We start from the raw sequence: 19,411 nt of genomic DNA on the forward strand, positions 1-19,411 counted from the left end.
CACTGCAACTTGTATCACAGGTTCTCATCTGTGGCCAAGCTTGAAGTAACCAATTTAAAGTTTCCCCAGTGTCTTAAATATAGTTTTGCTCAACCTTTTGTTAAGGAGCAACACCATTACAAAACTATTTTGGCTGATTATCTGGGGATGGTTGCTTAGGGCAATGTCATAACGAATTGCTTCCTTCTTTTCTTTATGAGCAGCACTGTTGGGAAATTACCCTCCTACCAAAACTGATCCACATTCAATTTGTTTTCTTGAACTCTGCCACAAAACCCATGGGACTGATCCTTCTGTGTTACAATAAATGAATAAGAATTAATCAATAAGCAGGTATTTAGATTGTAAGTTTTACATATATTTGATGCACAAAATTCCTTGACATTTCTTTTTGTTTGAAATAAGAGTTCAGAAACAGAAATATAATTATATATTTTATTATAGAATTATCTAAAATACAATCTTAATCTCTTTTTTAAATTAGAGCATATATTATCTTAATGAAAAGATATTTTGTATTACATCTATAGTAAGAATTTTTACAGATGATACTTAATTTAAGATGGTATTTGTTTTAATTGCAAACTAACACACTAAAGACATAATTGTGGTTGATAGTATGGCTAAAAAATTAAAACATTTAAAAAATATGTATACTTTATCTGCTTAAAACCTAAGCCTGTAATATTACCTTTATTATAATATATTATTTTTACTATATTATTAAAACCGTCTAACCTGTAATATTACCTTTGTTTTTCACTATGTCAATGCAATTTAAGCTATTCAATCATATTTAAAATGTTCAAGTTATTCTGTATTCCTGTGCTTTGGGAAAAGCTTCAAGTTACTGAGTACAATTAATCTTATGTACTACCACCTGTGAATCAGGTTATTTAAAATGGCTTATTTTGCTGTCAAAAGTACTATTGTAGTCAAAATGTCAGTCACAGTAAATATCAAACTTCACACAAGGACGTTCCTCCCACCCCATTTATTATAAACCCTTTCCCTTGGTCTAGGGTCTTTCACATTTCATTAGCTAATATTTTAGATGCAGAGTGGAAGAAACAGAGGATCTGAGAGATGAGACGTTGCCATTGCACAGATGGCAAAGGTTTGATTTTTGTGCTTAGCAGAAGGGCTCCTCACAAACACAGCAATTTCTGTCAAGCTCAGCACTTTGCTTATCGGAATGAGGCTCTCACTCCTCTCCTCTTCAGAGGCTGGCATGGGCGCCAGTTGTCGACCATGTGGCATATGGGCTCACTCTCAGAACTGAAGCAAAGGCCACGGAGTTTGCATATCTGCAGTGGGGGGAGAGAAGACCGCACCAGCATTAGTCTTCAGTTGCAGCCTTAGACCTCAAGAGACCTGTTTGCAGTATACACTATGGATCAGAGCCAATCAGAACTTTTGAGAGTAGGAAGAAGGTGACTTAAAGCCAACTCTTATTTTTGCCTGCTTTAATAGCCCCCTAGGGAATATTTTCTGAGTCAACAATCTCACTACAAGGAAACATACCCTTTCCTGCCCTCAGCATTCCCCTTTAATATCAGAACTGGGAAAAGGTGACATAGGACCATCCAGAGGCAATTTTCTAGGCACTTTGTAGCACAGAACAGCACAAAGAGCCAAGGCTGGCTTTGTATTTGTTTCAGCTGAACCCTGTTCAAAAATCTCTCTCAGCAGTCTATTGGTTATTTAAAATTGGAACATTTTTGGCACTTCAGTGTTTAAATAAAACTGACCCAATCAGCAAGAATGAAAAAAAAATCAATGAAACTCTCCTGGTGTGAGAGGCAAATCAGTCCCAACATCAGTAAGAAGGTGCTGTAGGTACTGGAATACTAGCATCTGATCAAAAAAATCAGGATCTGCAAGTGCACTATTCTCGAAGGCACAATTTATTTAGACAGTTAGCAGGGAGCTCTAAGAAAAAGATAATTCTGCCATAAAAGTCCTGTGTTCCAAAGGTACATTAGGATAGTTTTATCTACTGAAATACTGGAGGTAAAGCATGTGGGAAATCAGTAAGATATTTTATTCTATTAAACATTTATTTGCCCATTATAAACAAGTCTACAGTTCAGGCATCTGCTTAAACAAACACCACATAGGAGAGTGTCCAGATGTAGACTCTGTCTCAGTTAATTCAGATCTAATGGTGAAACCCAGTATTCCAGTACAGCACATGGATTTCTCATATGGACAATCATCCATAAGCGGGGTATGATTTTGTCACACATGAAAAAAGCATTATTCAATGCAAGTGAAAGTATGTCATGTCATGCAGATTTCTTTAGGGAGGTGCTCCACAGACAAGAAATTTCAGCTGACTAAAGAAATCCAGAATTGTGTGTCCTACAGTTGGTGCAGCAGCTATTGATAAAATGGATTTAAATTGTTGAAGGGTAAGGCAGATGCCCTTTAGATATGGCTTATATTTGTGGCGCTCAGATCCTATTTATATCCTTCAACCTAAACACGTGCAGACCTGAAGGAGGAATTCTGCATGTATACAGTTTCATTAAAGAAGGTTGAACAGAACCTAAGCCTAGAGAATGGCAGTGCCTTATCTTCCCCACTCTCCTCAAGCTCCACAATACAAGAGGGTTTTTTCCTTCCTTTTTCTTTAAATAAAATAAAGATTTCTGGAAGCCGGGAGCTTTCAACATGCCAACCTATGGGAGATCTATTTGGCTTCCGTTCCTAGCAAAGTCCACTTATGCATACGCAGATACACAATAAGGAAAGCAAAATATGTGGATATAAAATATTGCTCTTTAACCATCAAAGATATACCTGTTCTGGGCTCACATAGACAGGCTCTCTCAAAACATGCCAAATAACACATTCAAGTAGAGGGGGAGTGGTCAGTGAGCCTGGGTATGTCCAGAAATCCAGGGATGCAGGAAGCAGTCCTGTGGGATCATAGTCTGTGAAGGCAGCTCGTTTGCCCTATAACAGAAAAAGCAACTTGTTAAACCAATATGATGTGAAGTCAGCTTGTACACATTTTGCTTGCAGGAAGAGAGTCTAAGGAGGTTCCATAGTTGGAGGGGGAGGGAGAGAGACAGACAGACATGCGCATATGGCAAACATGTGCACACACACACATCAATCCTGCACAGTGCCCAGCCTATTTAAAATTTAAAAGTTTTCAACTTAAATAGGCTTGTAAAGTGCTCAGAACATTGCAGGTCCAAACCCTGGTCTGTGCTTCAAATGTCACCGTCAGTGCCTCTTCCTATTAATATGCTCCTTGATTGTATTGTTCTTGTGGAAAGGATCAAACAGAACTACATGTTCTGATGGCTAGGGAGATCTAGCACTTATGAAAATGGTGGGTCTAGTTCAGCACCAATGGATGTCAGTAGCAAAGCTCTCATTAACCTCAGTGGAATCTGGATTGTTGACCTGGATGTGACAAAAAGGTAGGAGCAAAATGTCCCTTTCTCTGTTTTTCTTTCCTCAAATGTCCATCACCTTAGAATCTGGACAGCTAACTTTGCAATAAATAGCAAAAAAACATAGTAGGCTATATTTTAACTACCTATTTCATAAAAATACAGTCATAAGATTTACACCGTATATAAATGTGACACAGTATTCTGACTACAGACTCAACCACAACTAAAAATCAGGATAAGACAATCATATTTAAATAAATCAATATTCATAGTTCCCTTCTCCAAGTGCTATGTGATACCACAATGCCATACTACCCATTATTATAGCCTAATCTAAAAAAAAAACAAACCCAAAACTATTTGAGCCCTCCTTAAAGTAGGGAATACAAATGCATCAGTGCAACTGACATGGAGCAACCCCACTGTAGTACACAAGCAGAATGAACAGAAATCAAAATAGCTATTTTGCATGTCAGGTGAAGGACACAGGAAACGGTTGTGATTGCTGTCATTTAGCACATGGTTCATTAACTACCTTGGTTTGAATGGCATCCAGTGCATCAACAACCTTCTGTATTTCAGGTTTGGCATTTCCCACCTGCAATGCAAGACAAATGAAACACAAGTGAGTATGTGACAATTCAGGCTGAGCTGACTAACAACTAAAGAAACATTTTATATTACACCACCACCACACCACTGGAATGGCTCACAGTGTTTCACGATAAACATGATTGTAAACTGGCCTTATAAAGAATTTAAGAGTTTGCCAGTTGGCACAAATGGGCTGTGTTGACTATCTGTGGAAGTCATCAATAATGGGAATAGAATTGCGTTAATATATGATGGCTTTATCTTTGGACCTGTGCCTTTTGGTTTCTCATAAAAATTCAAATTCAAACTCTTACTTAAGTCAAGCTAATGCCAGTAGGGCAAAAGATTCTGCATACCGAGCAATGGTCTGCATGCAAATGTTGTGCTAATGTGACCATGTTAGTGTGAAATGTGATTCTACTGAGATGGTTATACTAATACTACACCTAGCATGGATGCAAGTGTATCAGTATTGAAGGTGATTTATACCAGTATAGCTTGTTGTCCATCCTGTATGGAAGGATGGATGGGAGAATAAGCACTTTTATACCAATATAACTTTGTCCACACTTGCAGAAATTGTACTTTTTTCTTTTTTTTTTTTAATCTATACTGGTATTATGAGAATGCTATGAATTTTGTGTGTTGCTAAGCCATTAAGTTGGGCAGGGACCATCTTTTTGTTGCATGTTTGTGCAGCCTAGCACAGAAAGCTCCTAATCCATTATCAGGGACCCTACTAACTACTGCAATACAAATAACACATTACCATAATAAAAAAGGTTTAACTAACCTTAAGTAAAATACCCAGCACAGCCAAGCCATCAGGATGTTTCACAGCCTCACTAAATGTACCATATCTTGTGTTCCAGTGAACCAGGTGAAGCTAAAAACAGGGGGACAAGAAAGCATTTGTGAAGAGTGCATTACAACAGACAGAGCATCTCAACTAATAATTTACAAAATGAGGAACCAGGAAGGTCATTAATTAAACATTAACAACAGATGGTATTTTACAGCTCAGACTTTAAAAGTTCTCCATGCAACTAAGAATTTGCTGAATCATTCATCTGCTTTATGTATTATGTAGTAACCTTTATTCATATAGATATTGATAAGCTGTTACTCATTCTCTCTGCCAGGTGAATTTAAGTGCAAACTGTGAACTACATCTTGCCTATTCTGATCAAAATCATATGGTTTTAATAGGAGTTTTGCCTAAACAAAGACTGCAGGATTTCACTTGTTTTAAATTTAGTATTCCATTTTTTCCAGAGGACACAGGTAAAAAACTCAGCCCCCAAATCTGAGGAAGTCATACCTGTTACACAAAGGGTTAGTCTGGCCTATAATCTAGGGAATGTTTTTAATAAAACACACCTCCTGGAAAACACTGGAGACTTTCTGTTGAAAATAAATGCAATGTTAATTGGGTTTCTCCCCTTCTTTGCCCAAATAGCTGAGGAAACCAGGACAAAGAGAAGCTTTTGGTTCTTCAGACTCTTCTTCATCTAGAACCCAGCGGCTCCTGTGGATTTTCCCTCATTTGACATCAGAACAATTTGTGCCATCATAGCAAGTTAAATAGCTAGTTAATGTACAATGAGCAAAATTTCATAACAGGAAGAATCCAAGCCAACCAGGTGCTCCAAGAGGTCCTAAAACTGAAAGCTGTTCCATACCTTATAAAGAAGAAGCAGGGAAGATGAACCCAGGCCAGACTGTTTCTGGCCCTACATAAGTAAATGAGAGAGAGAGAGAGAGGAGAGAACGTGCTAAGAGTAACTTTCCCCTTACTCAATTACAAGGACCAGGCAGAACTCCAGCCGGGTGCTATCTGGGTGAAAAATATCAGGAAAATTTAGTTCTGCTTCTGTTGCTATACTTCCAAAGTGGATAGGAAGTGACAGATTAGGGTTAGTACATAGCTTCATCCTCCTGGAGCAGGGGTGGGCCAGGGGCTAATGGAGTATGAATCCCTTGTGCACAGGACAATGTAGCTAATGCTTGGCATAGAGTCTGAAAGCATCCTGGAGGCATTATATTGAGCCAGTAAGATTCTCTCCTTAAATTTGTTTTGCTGCATGTCTCTGCTACAGCTGCCCTTGCTCACTTATCACCACAGGCTCTGCCTTTAAAGCCACAAAAAGCCTTTTAGGAACCATTTGTTTTCATGCAAACATCTCCAAGTCATAAACTGAAGCAAGTAAAAAGGAACATATAGGGCTAAATCCTAAGTGGCATTTATGTAGTGCTGTAATGGCAATGCATAGCACTAATGCACAATTTGCATTCTGTTTCTACTCATGGCACAATAAGCTTATCCTATGCATGTACCTGTCAGAAGAAAGGTGACAGCCCTTCAGGCTTTTAGTGCAATGGCTAGGGCATTTTCCCATGCAGTAAGAGATCCAGATTCTAAGCCTCCTCATCCTACACCTAGAGGGGGACTTGATTCCCAGGAAAGTGCTCTACCTACAGGTTCCAGGCCAGGCATTGCCCAGGGCCCTCTGCAGCTCTTTACATCTTGCATTTCCAATTGTCTTTGTATAAAATGGATAAACACTAGTGAGATAGTGATTTTTACTCTACTGGGGGATAGGGGTGCAGACAAGACTGCAGGGCCCCTTCCCTTCTAGGGCAGTGGCCATCTCATTGAGTCACTCTCTCTCTCTCTACTCTGCCCTACTCCTTCTAGCCATACGTATCTTCCCCCCATGCTGGCTGCCCAGTGTTCCAGCTTCATAAAGGAAGGCTGGAGACTACTCCAGGTAAAGGCTAGTCTGTGGCCTGATGTTTTAGGCACTTGCATGAAAAGTAAGGGAGTAAAGTAAATTCAAAACCCACTCTGGAAGCCAGGCCTGTCAGACTCCAGGCATGGTCCCTGAGCACTAGATTACTGGGATAAACAGTGGAGGCTGCTCCTTTTGCAACATGCATCCATTAGTAGGGACTTTTCCATGACTAAAGTTTGGGGTTTTACAGTGTTACATGCACAGCAAGGCAATCTTATTTCATCCGGACAACTACAATTGTCAGAGGGCATCCTACTGAACACATTCAGTATGGAAACACAGGCTGAGTCTAACTATACAAAATCAAAACTGTGTGCAAGTGCCCCCCAAAAATCAGTTGCACAGTCATAGAAGTGCCACTTAATTATGTGAAGGTGACCTAGTATTTAGCCCATGTTGTAGACCTGCACAGCAAATTTTCTAGCACTTTCCATGACCTATTGAGAGTGCTGAAAAAAACAGCTGATGTAGCTAATTTACTTCATGAATTGAAGTAGCTGCAACAATTTTAGAAGGAAGATGATACCTCCCACTCAAGCGTGGGGCAGCCCCAGTGGAAGTACTAACATTGACCAGATGTTAACAATAAATCACTTTTACCCTGCTCAAATTCTTATGCTGCTACCACTGTGGATTTGCATTGATGGGAAATTTCAAGAGTTTCAAACACAGCCAAGGCTTTAGCAGATAAAAAGGAAGTCCTACCTCTGCATCATATTTCACACCATCCACGGTGTGCTCAGACCCTTGGCCTTCACAGGATCCCCAATGGATGTGAAACTGAATCAGTCTGTAGGTTCCGTCCAGCGCTCCACCTCTCAGCACTGCAAACCAAAGTTTTTATCAGTACATGCCTCGCACCCTTCATTGCAGACCCTTCCTTTATAACAGAGCACCCAACTCAAGTCTAAAGGAAACTGTACTTTGATGCTCTGCCTGATGTTCTGCTATTCTGGAACTGTTTACAGCCCAAAGCTAAAATTAGCCAGAGTCACTGCAAGATATATAAAAACATAAGTGCCATCACTGTATATCCTGTCAACAATTAGCCAACTATACTACTTATACAAGGTGATCAGAGTTTTGGAGAACATTATAGGATTAACTCCTCTGCTGTGAATAAGAAAAGCCACAAAGCTGAATGGCCAGAATACTGGAGCCATACACTAGGGCCAGCAAAGTACATCTTGTGTGATGCACTCGTGCCCTTCCCTGTTATGCTATTTGGGTATTGATCCTGAAAATCATGCACTGGAGTCCAAAGTTGCCATGCTACAATGCAAATCTGAGTGAAGTTTATGCATGGAATTTAGGGGATTCAAGTCTCCATTCCTTACCATTCCTATGGTCCTCAGTTTGGAAGAAAGGCATATACTTTTGTTCTCCCTATTGGCATTACTACCCAATAGGAGTAACTGGAGCGCGGAGAAGACAGGCACGCATGCAGGAGCAGGCTTCCCAGAGCTGTTTCATAGTGTTGCTAATTTTTACCCTGTGTTTATACTCAACAGTCCACACTTGTGATTGGTAGGATCAGGAACTAACTTGGACTGTAGAACACTCAAGGCAGGGACAATGTCTTCTAAATTGCCACACCAAGCAGAGAACAAGCATGAAAAAGAGCCTTATTGAAGTCAATGGAGCTATTCATGTGAGTAAAGAAAACAAAGACTGGTTCAGATTGTTCAACTGTGGAGCATTTGGTTATCACAAATTAATTCTTTGCTTAGGTTGATAATATGTTTAAAACAAAGATATCTAAAAATAAAAGTGTGGGTGATAATATACCTTAGAAACCAATACTTGTATTTGCAAACTGTAACAAAAGCAAATTACACTTCAGTTTCCATCATTGTGCCTACAGATTTGTAGGTGTGACATAAAAAGAAGAAATAATATGCCCCTTTGGCTAATACTCCTCCTTTGGGACCTAAAATCAGAACTTTGTAAAATATGAATGCATGCTCTATTTTAGTCTTTGCAATTTCAAGCATGCTAGACCAAGTTGAACAGACCAGGATTCATTCTGCCTCAGGCCAAATTCTATGAAGCATGTATACAATGCTCAAAGAGGTGCTCTGCCTACAGTAGCTAGTTAGAGGTTTATATTTTAAACTAAATATCCATTTTTAAAAGCTGCCATATGTTTTGAAGGATGGCCATTTCAAATTAGCATTAAAATTAGTACATTTTAATAAAAAGTAGATACTGTGAATGAACAGTAGTTTCTTTTCCAAGTTAAATAACTGCTTTAAAAAAAAAAAAAACCACAAAAAATGTGCCTGTATTATATCATTTCATTGCCAGTAGACCAGTGATAGAGATATAAAAGGAGATAAGTTTCCAAAAATCTTTGAATACCAGAATAACAACAACATTGTGGCAGTATGACCTGCCGATTTTGAATAAATGGAAAGCATGCTGAGAAGCACATTCTTCAATTAATCTGCAGCACTGTTCCTTTAGGATTCTAGGTAGAAACCATAAAAATTAGATATGCACAAAAGTCTCCTTGCATTTTTGTGTCTTGCTTTTTGTGTTTTGTGGTTTTCAAATTCAGTACCTGCTTATTTTGAGTCACAGCAAAGCATTTAAAGAAAGTAATTAATTATATTAGTGTGAATAAATGTAAATCCAGCAGGCTTAATTACACAACAGCCTTCTTGTGTTAGTCTATATTAGGCAGGTTTTTTACCACTTCTCAGTGATGCCACCGAAGTAAATTGGACAGGCAAAAAATAAATACTGGGAAGTCATTTTATCCAGAGCAATCTTTTTTATCCATTAATAAACATTACCAGCTCTCCAAATTTATAAGCTTCTTCCTTCATTGCTTTAGCTATTTCACTTGACATTAGACACAGACCCAAACTCAAATTAGGCATCAAATCTTCCTATCCCATTGTTTTGAAGATTGCAGTTGGCATCCAGATCTGAATATCTTGGCTTTACCCCCTTTCCACTGGAAACTGGTTGTATACAAAAACTGTCCACTCTTCCTCCCCCCCTCCCCCACCAAACCTTTGCTGAGTCTCACAATTACAGAAAGACAGGGAAAGAGAAGTAGCACTACCTCCCATTGCATACCAATATGTAGCTCCTCCATGGGTGCACAGTGCTAGCTCAATACACATGAGCAAGAGAAAACAGCTAGCCGGCTGTAGGATGAAGAGGGGAGACAGCCAAGCTGTGACACATAGTTCTTTTTCAGAGAAGCACAATTTACAATGTGTTATGTATCAGTAACTTCAACTCTGGCTTTGTGACAGCTGCAGCAGAAGCCTGAATGTATGAGAGGCGTTGGGCTAAAACTATGATGAGTTCTATTTGACAATAGCATGAGAAATGTTAAGGTAAAAATCATAGGACTGTAGGAAAATAGGGCTGGAAGGGACCTCACAAGATCACCTAGTCCAGACCCCTGTATAGTAATAGAAGTTATAGTTTGGAGATACTAACAGGAATATATACAAAAACTGTCCACTCTTCCCCCCCCCCATATATATATTTTTTATATATACAAAAACTTGCCTAACAGGAAGCTGATGGAGTTGGGAATTAGAAGATAGCCCCTCAGTTAGGGAACACCTACTCAGGAAAAGAGAGAGACTACAGGTCTGTAAAAGCTTATTTACTGCTCACAATAAAACTTTTCATTTGTTCTAATTCTTTATATGCCTACATTTACTGAACTCAGTGATCACTACACTCTGTTCAAGGCAGGAGCACCCATGACTAACCCATCCCACCCAAGTGTATGTCCAGTTTTCTTTTAAATGAGTTTGGGGGCACTGGAGAAATGGTAACTTGATATTTACTGTATCAAGATGATGCTAGGCACATTTGAGAGAATAATAATAATGGGATCTTTATTTTATTTCTTGGAATATCTAAAAATATTTTCCAAAATATTTTCTCTCTCACTATTTGCAATGTCCTAAGGCTTGGAAAATTGAGTAAATTGTACTTGATTTTCCTATATAAACAATCCCATTGAGGTCAATGAGATTTCTAGGATAGGCTATAAAACTGTTTTGTGAAATAACTCAAACAATGGAGTTAAATCCTCTGCTTCACACATATCAGTTTGATAACAATTATTCTATTCTAGAACATGTTAATCTCAATGATTACAAACTAAGGAAATACTTTCCAAAGGGAAATTCTTCAGATACAGTGGATTTTCCTGCAGCTGAAACAGTCCTCAAAATATGCTGAAAGTACATGGTTCAAACCCCAGAAAATCTAATGCTAGTTCTGCCCTCCCCTTCACCCCAACCAAACTCCAACAGCTTGTGTAGTATATATACACAATACATACACGGTGTGTGTGCGTGCAATGGAAGTATATGTATAATACACTCAAGTCATTGTGTATGTATATGTGTACATGTACATATAGAGAGATGTATATATGATAGAAGCAAACTTGGAAACATCATATTTAAGCACGCTGCTCTGTTAATGGCATAAGTAAGACTCTAATTAATATTATCAGGACTCAGTCTTGTCTTTATGTGCAGGGCTGGGCTTTTCTAGCTGTTCTACTGAAGATTTCAGCCAAACTGGCTGTGTCCAGACGAGTGTGGCCGCACAGTATACTGCATATTTAGCTGTTCTCTGTGCAGCGCAGAGGGATTTTTTGATCCCTGGATATCCAGTGGTCAAAAAAGCCTGTGGGGAAAAAAAAGCAGAGTGACACACGTGATTGCAGCATGCACTGACCAAAGCTGGAGCGTGGCCAGCCAGAGCCATGCTCCATTGCTGGCCAGGATCCACATAGCAGGAGTACTGCTGCTGCAGCCCCAGGAGGCCCCCAGGTAAGGCTGCTGGGGCCAGTCTAGTGCTAGCCCCAGCCTCCTACCCCACCCTCGGTAACTTGCCACATGCCGGAGTGTACATGGCATAGGCATTCCCCCCAGGACAACTAGTGGCAGCACAAGGCGCACCATCGCTAGTTGCCCCCGGAGAACCAAACATTCATGCATGCCTGGACATGGCTGCTGAGTCTCAGTTTCTAGAAAGCTCCCAGCATGCAGTTCAGACTTTTTGTGAGAGATGCTTCCTTGCCAAAGAAACAATCCTCCTGGATTAATTTATTGCCACAAGTGAGGAAAGCAGAACCCAGGGTTCTGAGGGTATGGATCATGGTTGTGATGGAAGGCCATCATGGAAAACATCCATAATAATCTTCACCAAAATGTGTACTGGTGACCTCAGAGAAACAGCCTCCTCTAACCCTAGTGGAAACAGGTGGGAAAGCCTGATAGCATGAAAGGGGTGTTTGGGAAAGATAACATGAAAGTAACGTGAAATGTCTTCCAAAGTGCGCCAGACTTGTACGCACTGCATATTCAGTGCGTACAGTTTGGAAGTGACCCTGACTCGCCTTGACTGACCTATTTGATGTGACCTGCATGTCAGCTAAGGAGAGCACACCCTTGCTTAAGGACACAAGGCTGCTCTGTGGGCCAGAATGGTTCTCATATCATTAGTATTTAATGCACCGGAATTGTGTTCAGCTGTGTGTACATACTTGCATAGGCATGCAAATAAATGTGCTGTGCATAAATACGCACACACAAACACATATATCACATGTACATGTTCACACACACAAATATGCACACACAAGAGATTATTATTAATGCCCTGAAAAGTTAAAAATCAAGAGCCTGTTCAGGAAGCAGCCTTATGTCCTTAAACAGGGAGGGCTCGCCCTAGCTGACATACAGCCACTATCAAATAGGTCAATCAGGTTGAGTCACAGTCACTATCAAGATGCCAGCATGTAGCGTATGCATTTTAGGAGGCATTTCATTACTTTCTTGTTATCTCTAGCAAGCACCTTTTCTACCCCAACAGGTGGCCACTTTGACCAGAAAAAGATGTTTTTGGATAATGAATTGCCATCCCTGATCCCAGGAGCTCACAAGCGTTTTTATACTTAAAAAAGTGAAACAGGTTAAGCAAATGAAACAGGATATCAAGCAGAGGAGTCCTACGAGGACTGGCACAGAAATAAACTTTCAAGTGGCCCTTGACCTAGCTGCTAGCAGATGACTCATTTCTTCTGGTGTCACTGTCCGAGTGATACTCCAGGAGGATTTGAACAAAGGGGAGAAAGCTATATGACCACTCCAAAGCCGATTTTTGGCCAAAAGACTTAAAAGTTTTTAAATGATTGTAAGAAATAGATCATGGCCACCTTGATCTATGCATAATAGTGGAAAAGGTCTGAATCACAGGCATTTATTTAAGCCCAGTGTTCACATTCTCTATTTCTTCAAGGTACTGGGGCTCTAAACAGACAGTTCTCTTTATGATTCAGAACAATTATTATATAGACTCGGCAGGAGAGTCATGTGAAGATTCAGAGTTGAGAACATATATGGTAAGGTATAACACTATTCTGCACTAGCTAATGTTATGCTGTCAGAGCTGTTGGCTCTAAAAATAGACCTCCTGTCAGTAGCTCTATTCAGAAGGTCTTGTCTTAAGAGAGAGCAAATGTGTTATGATTTCCTCTCAAGTGACCCTTCTTGAAGTGGAAAACGAAAATAAAAAAAACCCAGTGACAACTTTCTGTATAACTCACTATACACAAAGCAGTGCAAACCCAGAAGTGTCTACGGTAACAAATATCCACTGGTCTCTCTATACTGGGCACTTTTACATGTGGCCGTACAACACCATCATTTAATATTTCCTTTTGGAAGTACTAAAAACACCGTGCAATAACAGCCCATACTGTGCTGTGCTGGCCGTACAGTTATTTTTGGCTGCTACATCGCCGTAGCAACCCGCTATAATGAAGGAGCACATTGCTACGGTGACACAGCAGCGGCACCATGGTTTTTGCCAATAGTAAAGATTATTTAGCGTCTTGTGTAAACATGCCCACTGACTCATAATTCAACTGGATGCGTCTCTGTGAGTAGCCGTCTCCCTAATCATCCTTTTCATTCTAAATAGAATCAGCTGGAAAAATATACTTGCTTAAAATGACTAAGGAGACATTTTTTATCCAGGGCCAAAGTGATCCAATATTTTGACCTCCCAGCTGTGATACTGTAACAAAGGTTTTACTAGGATTACATTTTCATAAAAATGTCCAATCTACATAAATTTCTACATGACTTTAAATATTTTCTCTACCTTTGAGGGAAATGAAAAGGAATGACACAAAATGTTAACCAAAACAAAAAATGTATCAGTCTATTTAGTAACAGCATTGGCAGTTTAAATCAAACTTTCCAATTAAATCCTACTGCTGCTATAGATAAAATATTGATCTTTTCAATTATGGTAATAAAACTAAATCTTTATTGACTTCTTAAAACTTTAGTTGTATTTGTACAAAGCACATTATAAACAGGTTGCAGACTTTAGTTGCTTGCTGCCATTAGCAATTATAAAAATGTACATAGTTCCCCACACAAGGTTTAAAGTGTCTGTCACGTCATATAAGTACCAGTATCTTCTTTGTTATAAGTGGCAAACTGAATAATCCCCAAAATAAAAGTATATTTATTGTGATATATCAACACCCAGTCTACCAAACTTTTACTTCTTAGCATAATGCTTACCACACTGTGCTTTGTGCAGAAACAAGCCCTAAGATATCCGAATGGGTACACTTTTGTCTTGAGATAAGTTCTTAGGACATTTGTAACCTAGAAAAACGTGTCTTTATTTAAATTTCCAAACATTTAAATACTATTGCTTGGAAGGACTTATACTTTAATACCACTAAAAAATAACAGGCTGGCCAACTGAAAAATGTAGCCATAAGGACTGAATTAGATAGATAAGCTAATTATTATTTGGAGAAATTTGTAACCCACTTTGTACACATTTCCTCAGAAAACATTTAATAAAACTGCCATTTAAGCAAAATAACATAAATTGTCTATACTATGAGAAAATCATGACATTTGAACATATAAAAGACACATGAGTAACGTGTATCCAATGATGATCCTGATGTGTCAACATTCTGCTAACTATACCATTTCTAAGGATGAATTAAACACAAAGTCTGAAGGACATATTTAAGAAGCAAAGGGTCCAATCCTACCCACCAGTTTCATGGGCTTTGGAAAAACGACTTTAGTGAATAAGGGCTAAAAGCTTTTATAAAATTAAAATTTCAAAGATTTCACTTAATACTCATTTTGTAAACATATCTCAAATTATCATATACAAGAGACAGGAATATCAAATTTCCAAAACTATTACAAACTTTTCTCTATTGGGATCAATTTAGAAACCTTAAAACAACACTATAAGAGGGTGTTTTATGGCAGATGTGTGTGTTTGGTAAATCAGAATACTGAAAATGGAACTGGAATCAAGAATTATGTTTGTAAATCTCCTCTTATTAATGTAGAGCAACTTCCCTAACAAAGCAGAGCAAAGTGTTTTCCCTATGACCACACAATATTCCTAAACTGAATATGACCTTCTTTTTCTTTTAAACAATTCAGAACATGCACAACAGGATATGCACACTTATTTCAATGGGTTTACTTACACGAATAAAATTAACAATATAAGCTATACATGTGCTTCAGGGCTTTTAGAATCTAGACCAGGGATGTCTGTCTAACATAAGGCCTGCAGCTGGATCTGGCTTGCAAAGCCACATCATCAGGCCTGTGGGTCTCCTGGAGGCCAGGTATTCAGAGACTGGGTGAGCAATGGATTAATCACGTGCCCCACCACTGCTGCTGCTGCATTAAGATCCAGCTGGCAAGGAACTCTGGAGTCCAGATCCAACCAGGGAGATCCAACCAGAGGAGCCAGATGAGTTTGAGAGCCCAGATCTAAGCCAATGGGATCTAGGCCAATTTTACTTAACTCACTTGTAAGTAATAAGCAAGTAAAATTGGGCCCTTCATTTTTAATGGCAGAATTTTTAATTTGTGCAGGATTGGGTCCTTAATTTTTAATGCAAGGGACAGAGGATAAAATCAACTCTTATAGTTTCTATTTTTGCTGGTGGCATTTTGTTTAATCAGGAACTCGGTACAGAAATAATTATCCTCTGCACAAGAATGTTGTAAACAAGAAGTGAATGAAATGCCATCAATCCATACACAGGTTTATTTTGTGTTATAAAAGTAGGATAAATAGTTAACTGCATACAAACAGGCTAGTTCAGTGTGCCAGCGGGTAGATTTTGCATACTATGATTTTCCATACACTGTCGGATTCTGAAGGATGTACACTCAGGTAAATTTGGAGATATCTATATAGCGTTCTCTTTTTTTTTTTTAAATCAGTCCAGTCTGATGAACTGTTTAGCTATTGCATATATTTTCCCTTCAATCCCCTTACCTCTCACTCCCTAAAAGCAGCTAGTTGCATGTGGATCACTATCATAGAAAGATGTTCCATTCCTGGGATGTTTTGGATTTTAAGTTACTGAATATAGTTTCACAACTACCTTCCCATACACACACATGCACACACACTGCTCCTGGTTTTCAGAGGTACTGAATCCTGGCAGTTCGCACTACCTTCAGCAGCACTTGTGGCATACTGCTTCTGAAAAATCAGGACCAAAATAAATACCCTTTAGTAGTTCAGTTCAGGGGTGTCAAACATAGGACCTAAGAATGCTCAATACCTCATGAACTGGATACCAAGAAAACTGTATGGGTCAGAATACCCTGCTGAAGCTAAAAAGACATTCCTGGTGTCATGGATGCTCTGAGTGAATTCTATACATGAATCAATACAATGGCAAAACACACTCTTAGCTATCCATTTAGTTTAGTAAAATGGATGCTGAGTTTTTAAGTGTAATTTTGAACTGCTGCAGTTCTGCCTAAGACCTTAAAAAGAACAAGATTTTTCTAGGCATGGCAATTTATTTACATTACAGCACCAACCCCTAAATGACATTGCCAAGGAAATGCCTAGGAAAAAATAGGGCACTTGCTACAGCAAGTTAAATCAGGCAGTGTCTGGAGAAGACAGTTACTATCTCTACAATGGGATTGTTTTCCCCTTCTAAATTAAAAATAGAGGCACATTCATCATAGCAGAGTGGCAGTTTTTGCAAATGCAGTCAGCTGAGAAATTACAATTAGGCAGAGATCCTGCAAGCCCTTGCTCATATGAGCAGCCCTGACTCGTGCCAGTTGCTCCATTAATTTCAATGGGACAAACCATGTACCTCATAGGATCTGGTTGTTAATTTGGCAGTACAGCAGGGGTTGGCAACGTTTTTGGCCAGAGTGCCAACCCCCCCCCCCCTCAATTTGTAAGACATTGGCATGCCAGGGGTGGATGGCGCAAAAGCCATGAGTGGCCCAATCCTTCCGGCAGTGCAACCCTGACTCCTTCCCTGCCATCCACCTCGAGGCACACACGCACCCATCGCCGGCAAGGAGCCAGGCCTGGACTCTGTGAACCCCCTTGCTGCTGCAAGAAGCCCAAGCTCGGTGGGCCCCAAGCCCAGGCCATCTGTGGTAGGCATCCGAGAGGCTGAAAGCAGCTGCACCAGGGTCCATGGAGTCCTAGCCTGGCTCATTGCTGGAGGCAGTGTATCTGTGCCTCAGGGTGGATGGCAGGGAAGAGTCTGGGTTTATGCTGCCACAACAAGGATTGGGCCCCTCATAGTTCCTCCACCATCCACCCTGAGGGCTGGCATGTCAAGCCAAATATCTTCACATGCCACACACTGGCATGCATGCCAGGGGTTGTTGACCCCTACAGTACAGTATTATGAGCACACTGCTGGCATGCTGAAGAATAGCAAGTTCTAAGTTAACTGTGTAGGGATATGTTAAACGTACTGCTATCTTTATCCTGAAAGTCCTTACTCAGGGAAAGCCTAGGCTGATGCTTTTTTAAATTAGAGGATATCAGATTGGTATTTCCTAACCATCCCTCCATTCCTGCCTGCCCTGGAAATATGCCACATTTGCAACTTCTGGCAGTGAAAGTATGAAACAATATTGTTGATAACAAAAGACTATTTTGCTATTCTAGTCTTATTTCACCTCTGCAGCATATCCTGCCTCTTATTTTAACTATCTGGTCAAAAGTCAGTACTTTACAGGTGAAAAAATAAGCCTTAAGTCACTCCACTCAAAGTACTTTACTTTGGTCTATTACGCATTTTGAGCATGATCCAAATCCTATTGAATTCACTGAAAAACCTTGCATCTACTGCAAAGGGCTTTCGATCAGAACAGATCAAAGCCATATAGATAAGCGTAGGTTTCTTTTTAATTAGAGCAAAGATGCTTATGTGCACTGAATAGTCATGGGTTAAATACTGATCCCACTGAAGTCAAGATACCCACTGACTTCAACAGGGCCAAGCTTTCACCCCCTTGTCTAGTAACATTTTCAAACCCTCTCTCCTGTTCCTTCCCCTACAGAAGATGGATTCAGTTTTGTAGAAAAAACCCTAAACATGAGGACTCACCTGATTTGTCAGCAGAGTCATCGAACTCCACATTGAAAGAGTGACCATTGTTGACGATGCTTCTAGTTGTGGAGGGATCATAACTGATACTTAAGGGCTTCAGAGAAGGGTCGTACTTGGCGGACCTGGTGTTAATATCAATAGGAGACTGACGTTCTCCATTGGCAACAGGGAATTCCTTATACCAGTGAGCGGGTCCTACAAAAGGATACACATAGAAACGCAACATGAAAGGATGAGCACAAGACACAGAGGGTGGCCATAAGTCATAACCAAGTCAACTTGAAGTGCAGGGCAGAAGCTCTCACACATGAAGAGTGGAGCGTCTTATCTCTGCCAGCTCCCACTGCTTGTTCCAGCAATGGGGGTGAGAAAGCCACAGGCCAGGGGTTACCGCCAGTTCCCGCTGGTGACCTGGGGGGTGTCATGGGCCTGAGGACGTGGGAGCCCCGAGGCACAGGGCAAGGCTTCCGAAAGAGCTGGTGCCCCACTACTTCTAAAACCTGAGCCTGCCACCACACCAAACTGGGGACGTGCGGGGGTACAGGCTGGCACGACCTCCTGCGGCATGGTGAGAAGCCTTGGGGAAGTGCTGGAGAAGCTGCCCGGGTCCCCCACTAGCTCAGGTGCCACAGGCAGGTAGCTGCAGGTGGCACGAGAGAGGCAGGCAGGTCTGCCAGGGAAGCAGCAGCACATGGCCATGGGGAGGCTGCCGGTCCCGCATCCGCGGACCCTGGGGCTGAGCACGGACCAGCGCCCGCCTCACCCCCACGTCCCCCTCGGCCCGCGGGGCTGGGCACGGGCAGAGGCGGCGGCGTGGGGCACTCACCGTTGTCACAGCCGTAGCCCCAGTGCTGGGACATGGTGCGGGCAGCTCGTGCTCGGGCAGGACGCTGGCCCCGGCTCGCCGTCAGGGGCTTTTATACGCTCCCGCCAAGTGCATGGCCGGGCGGGGGGGGGGGGCGGCAGGTGGGGGCGGGCGGGCCGGGGGCGGGGAGAGGCGGCGGCGGTGCCGAGCCCTTCATAATCTGTCCTCGCGATCTGATCTGCCCTCCCCGCTGCTCGCTGCCGGCCGGCGGCGGCGGCGGCGGGGCGGGCGGAGCCCATGGGGGCGGCGGCCGCCCCAGCCCCGCGCCCGTGCCCTCGCCCCTCACCTGCGAGCG

At 41.2% G+C, this 19,411-nt stretch overlaps 1 protein-coding gene across 2 annotated transcripts; it reads right to left on the minus strand.

Moving 5' to 3' along the window:
- Positions 1 to 421: 421 nt before the first annotated feature.
- On the minus strand, positions 422 to 19,186 carry LOC102559447 (carbonic anhydrase 2). 2 transcript variants are annotated; one of them, XR_009460685.1, is made up of 8 exons: positions 19,078 to 19,186; positions 18,249 to 18,446; positions 7,508 to 7,626; positions 4,801 to 4,893; positions 3,949 to 4,011; positions 2,806 to 2,961; positions 731 to 1,307; positions 422 to 679 (listed from the first exon to the last, which is right to left on the minus strand). XR_009460685.1 is itself a non-coding variant. In XM_019486801.2 (7 exons), the coding sequence occupies exons 1-7, from the start codon at positions 19,109 to 19,111 to the stop codon at positions 1,188 to 1,190; spliced, it is 783 nt and encodes a 260-aa protein (XP_019342346.1). In that variant the 5' UTR covers positions 19,112 to 19,186; the 3' UTR covers positions 422 to 1,187. The 2 variants fall into 2 exon arrangements, 1 of the variants encoding a protein (XP_019342346.1); XM_019486801.2 differs by having other exon boundaries at positions 422 to 1,307.
- Positions 19,187 to 19,411: the final 225 nt, after the last annotated feature.

Source organism: Alligator mississippiensis, chromosome 3 (assembly GCF_030867095.1).
Source record: "Alligator mississippiensis isolate rAllMis1 chromosome 3, rAllMis1, whole genome shotgun sequence".
Taxonomy (NCBI): Eukaryota; Metazoa; Chordata; order Crocodylia; family Alligatoridae; genus Alligator; species Alligator mississippiensis.

Coding starts and splice junctions, on each gene's coding strand:
- LOC102559447 (XM_019486801.2), bottom strand. CDS start 19,111: ATGTCCCAGCACTGGGGCTACGGCTGTGACAACG. Junction 7,627..18,248: donor TGACTCTGCTGACAAATCAG/GTGAGTCCTCAT, acceptor TTTGGTTTGCAG/TGCTGAGAGGTGGAGCGCTG. Junction 2,962..3,948: donor TGGATGCCATTCAAACCAAG/GTAGTTAATGAA, acceptor TTTCTGTTATAG/GGCAAACGAGCTGCCTTCAC.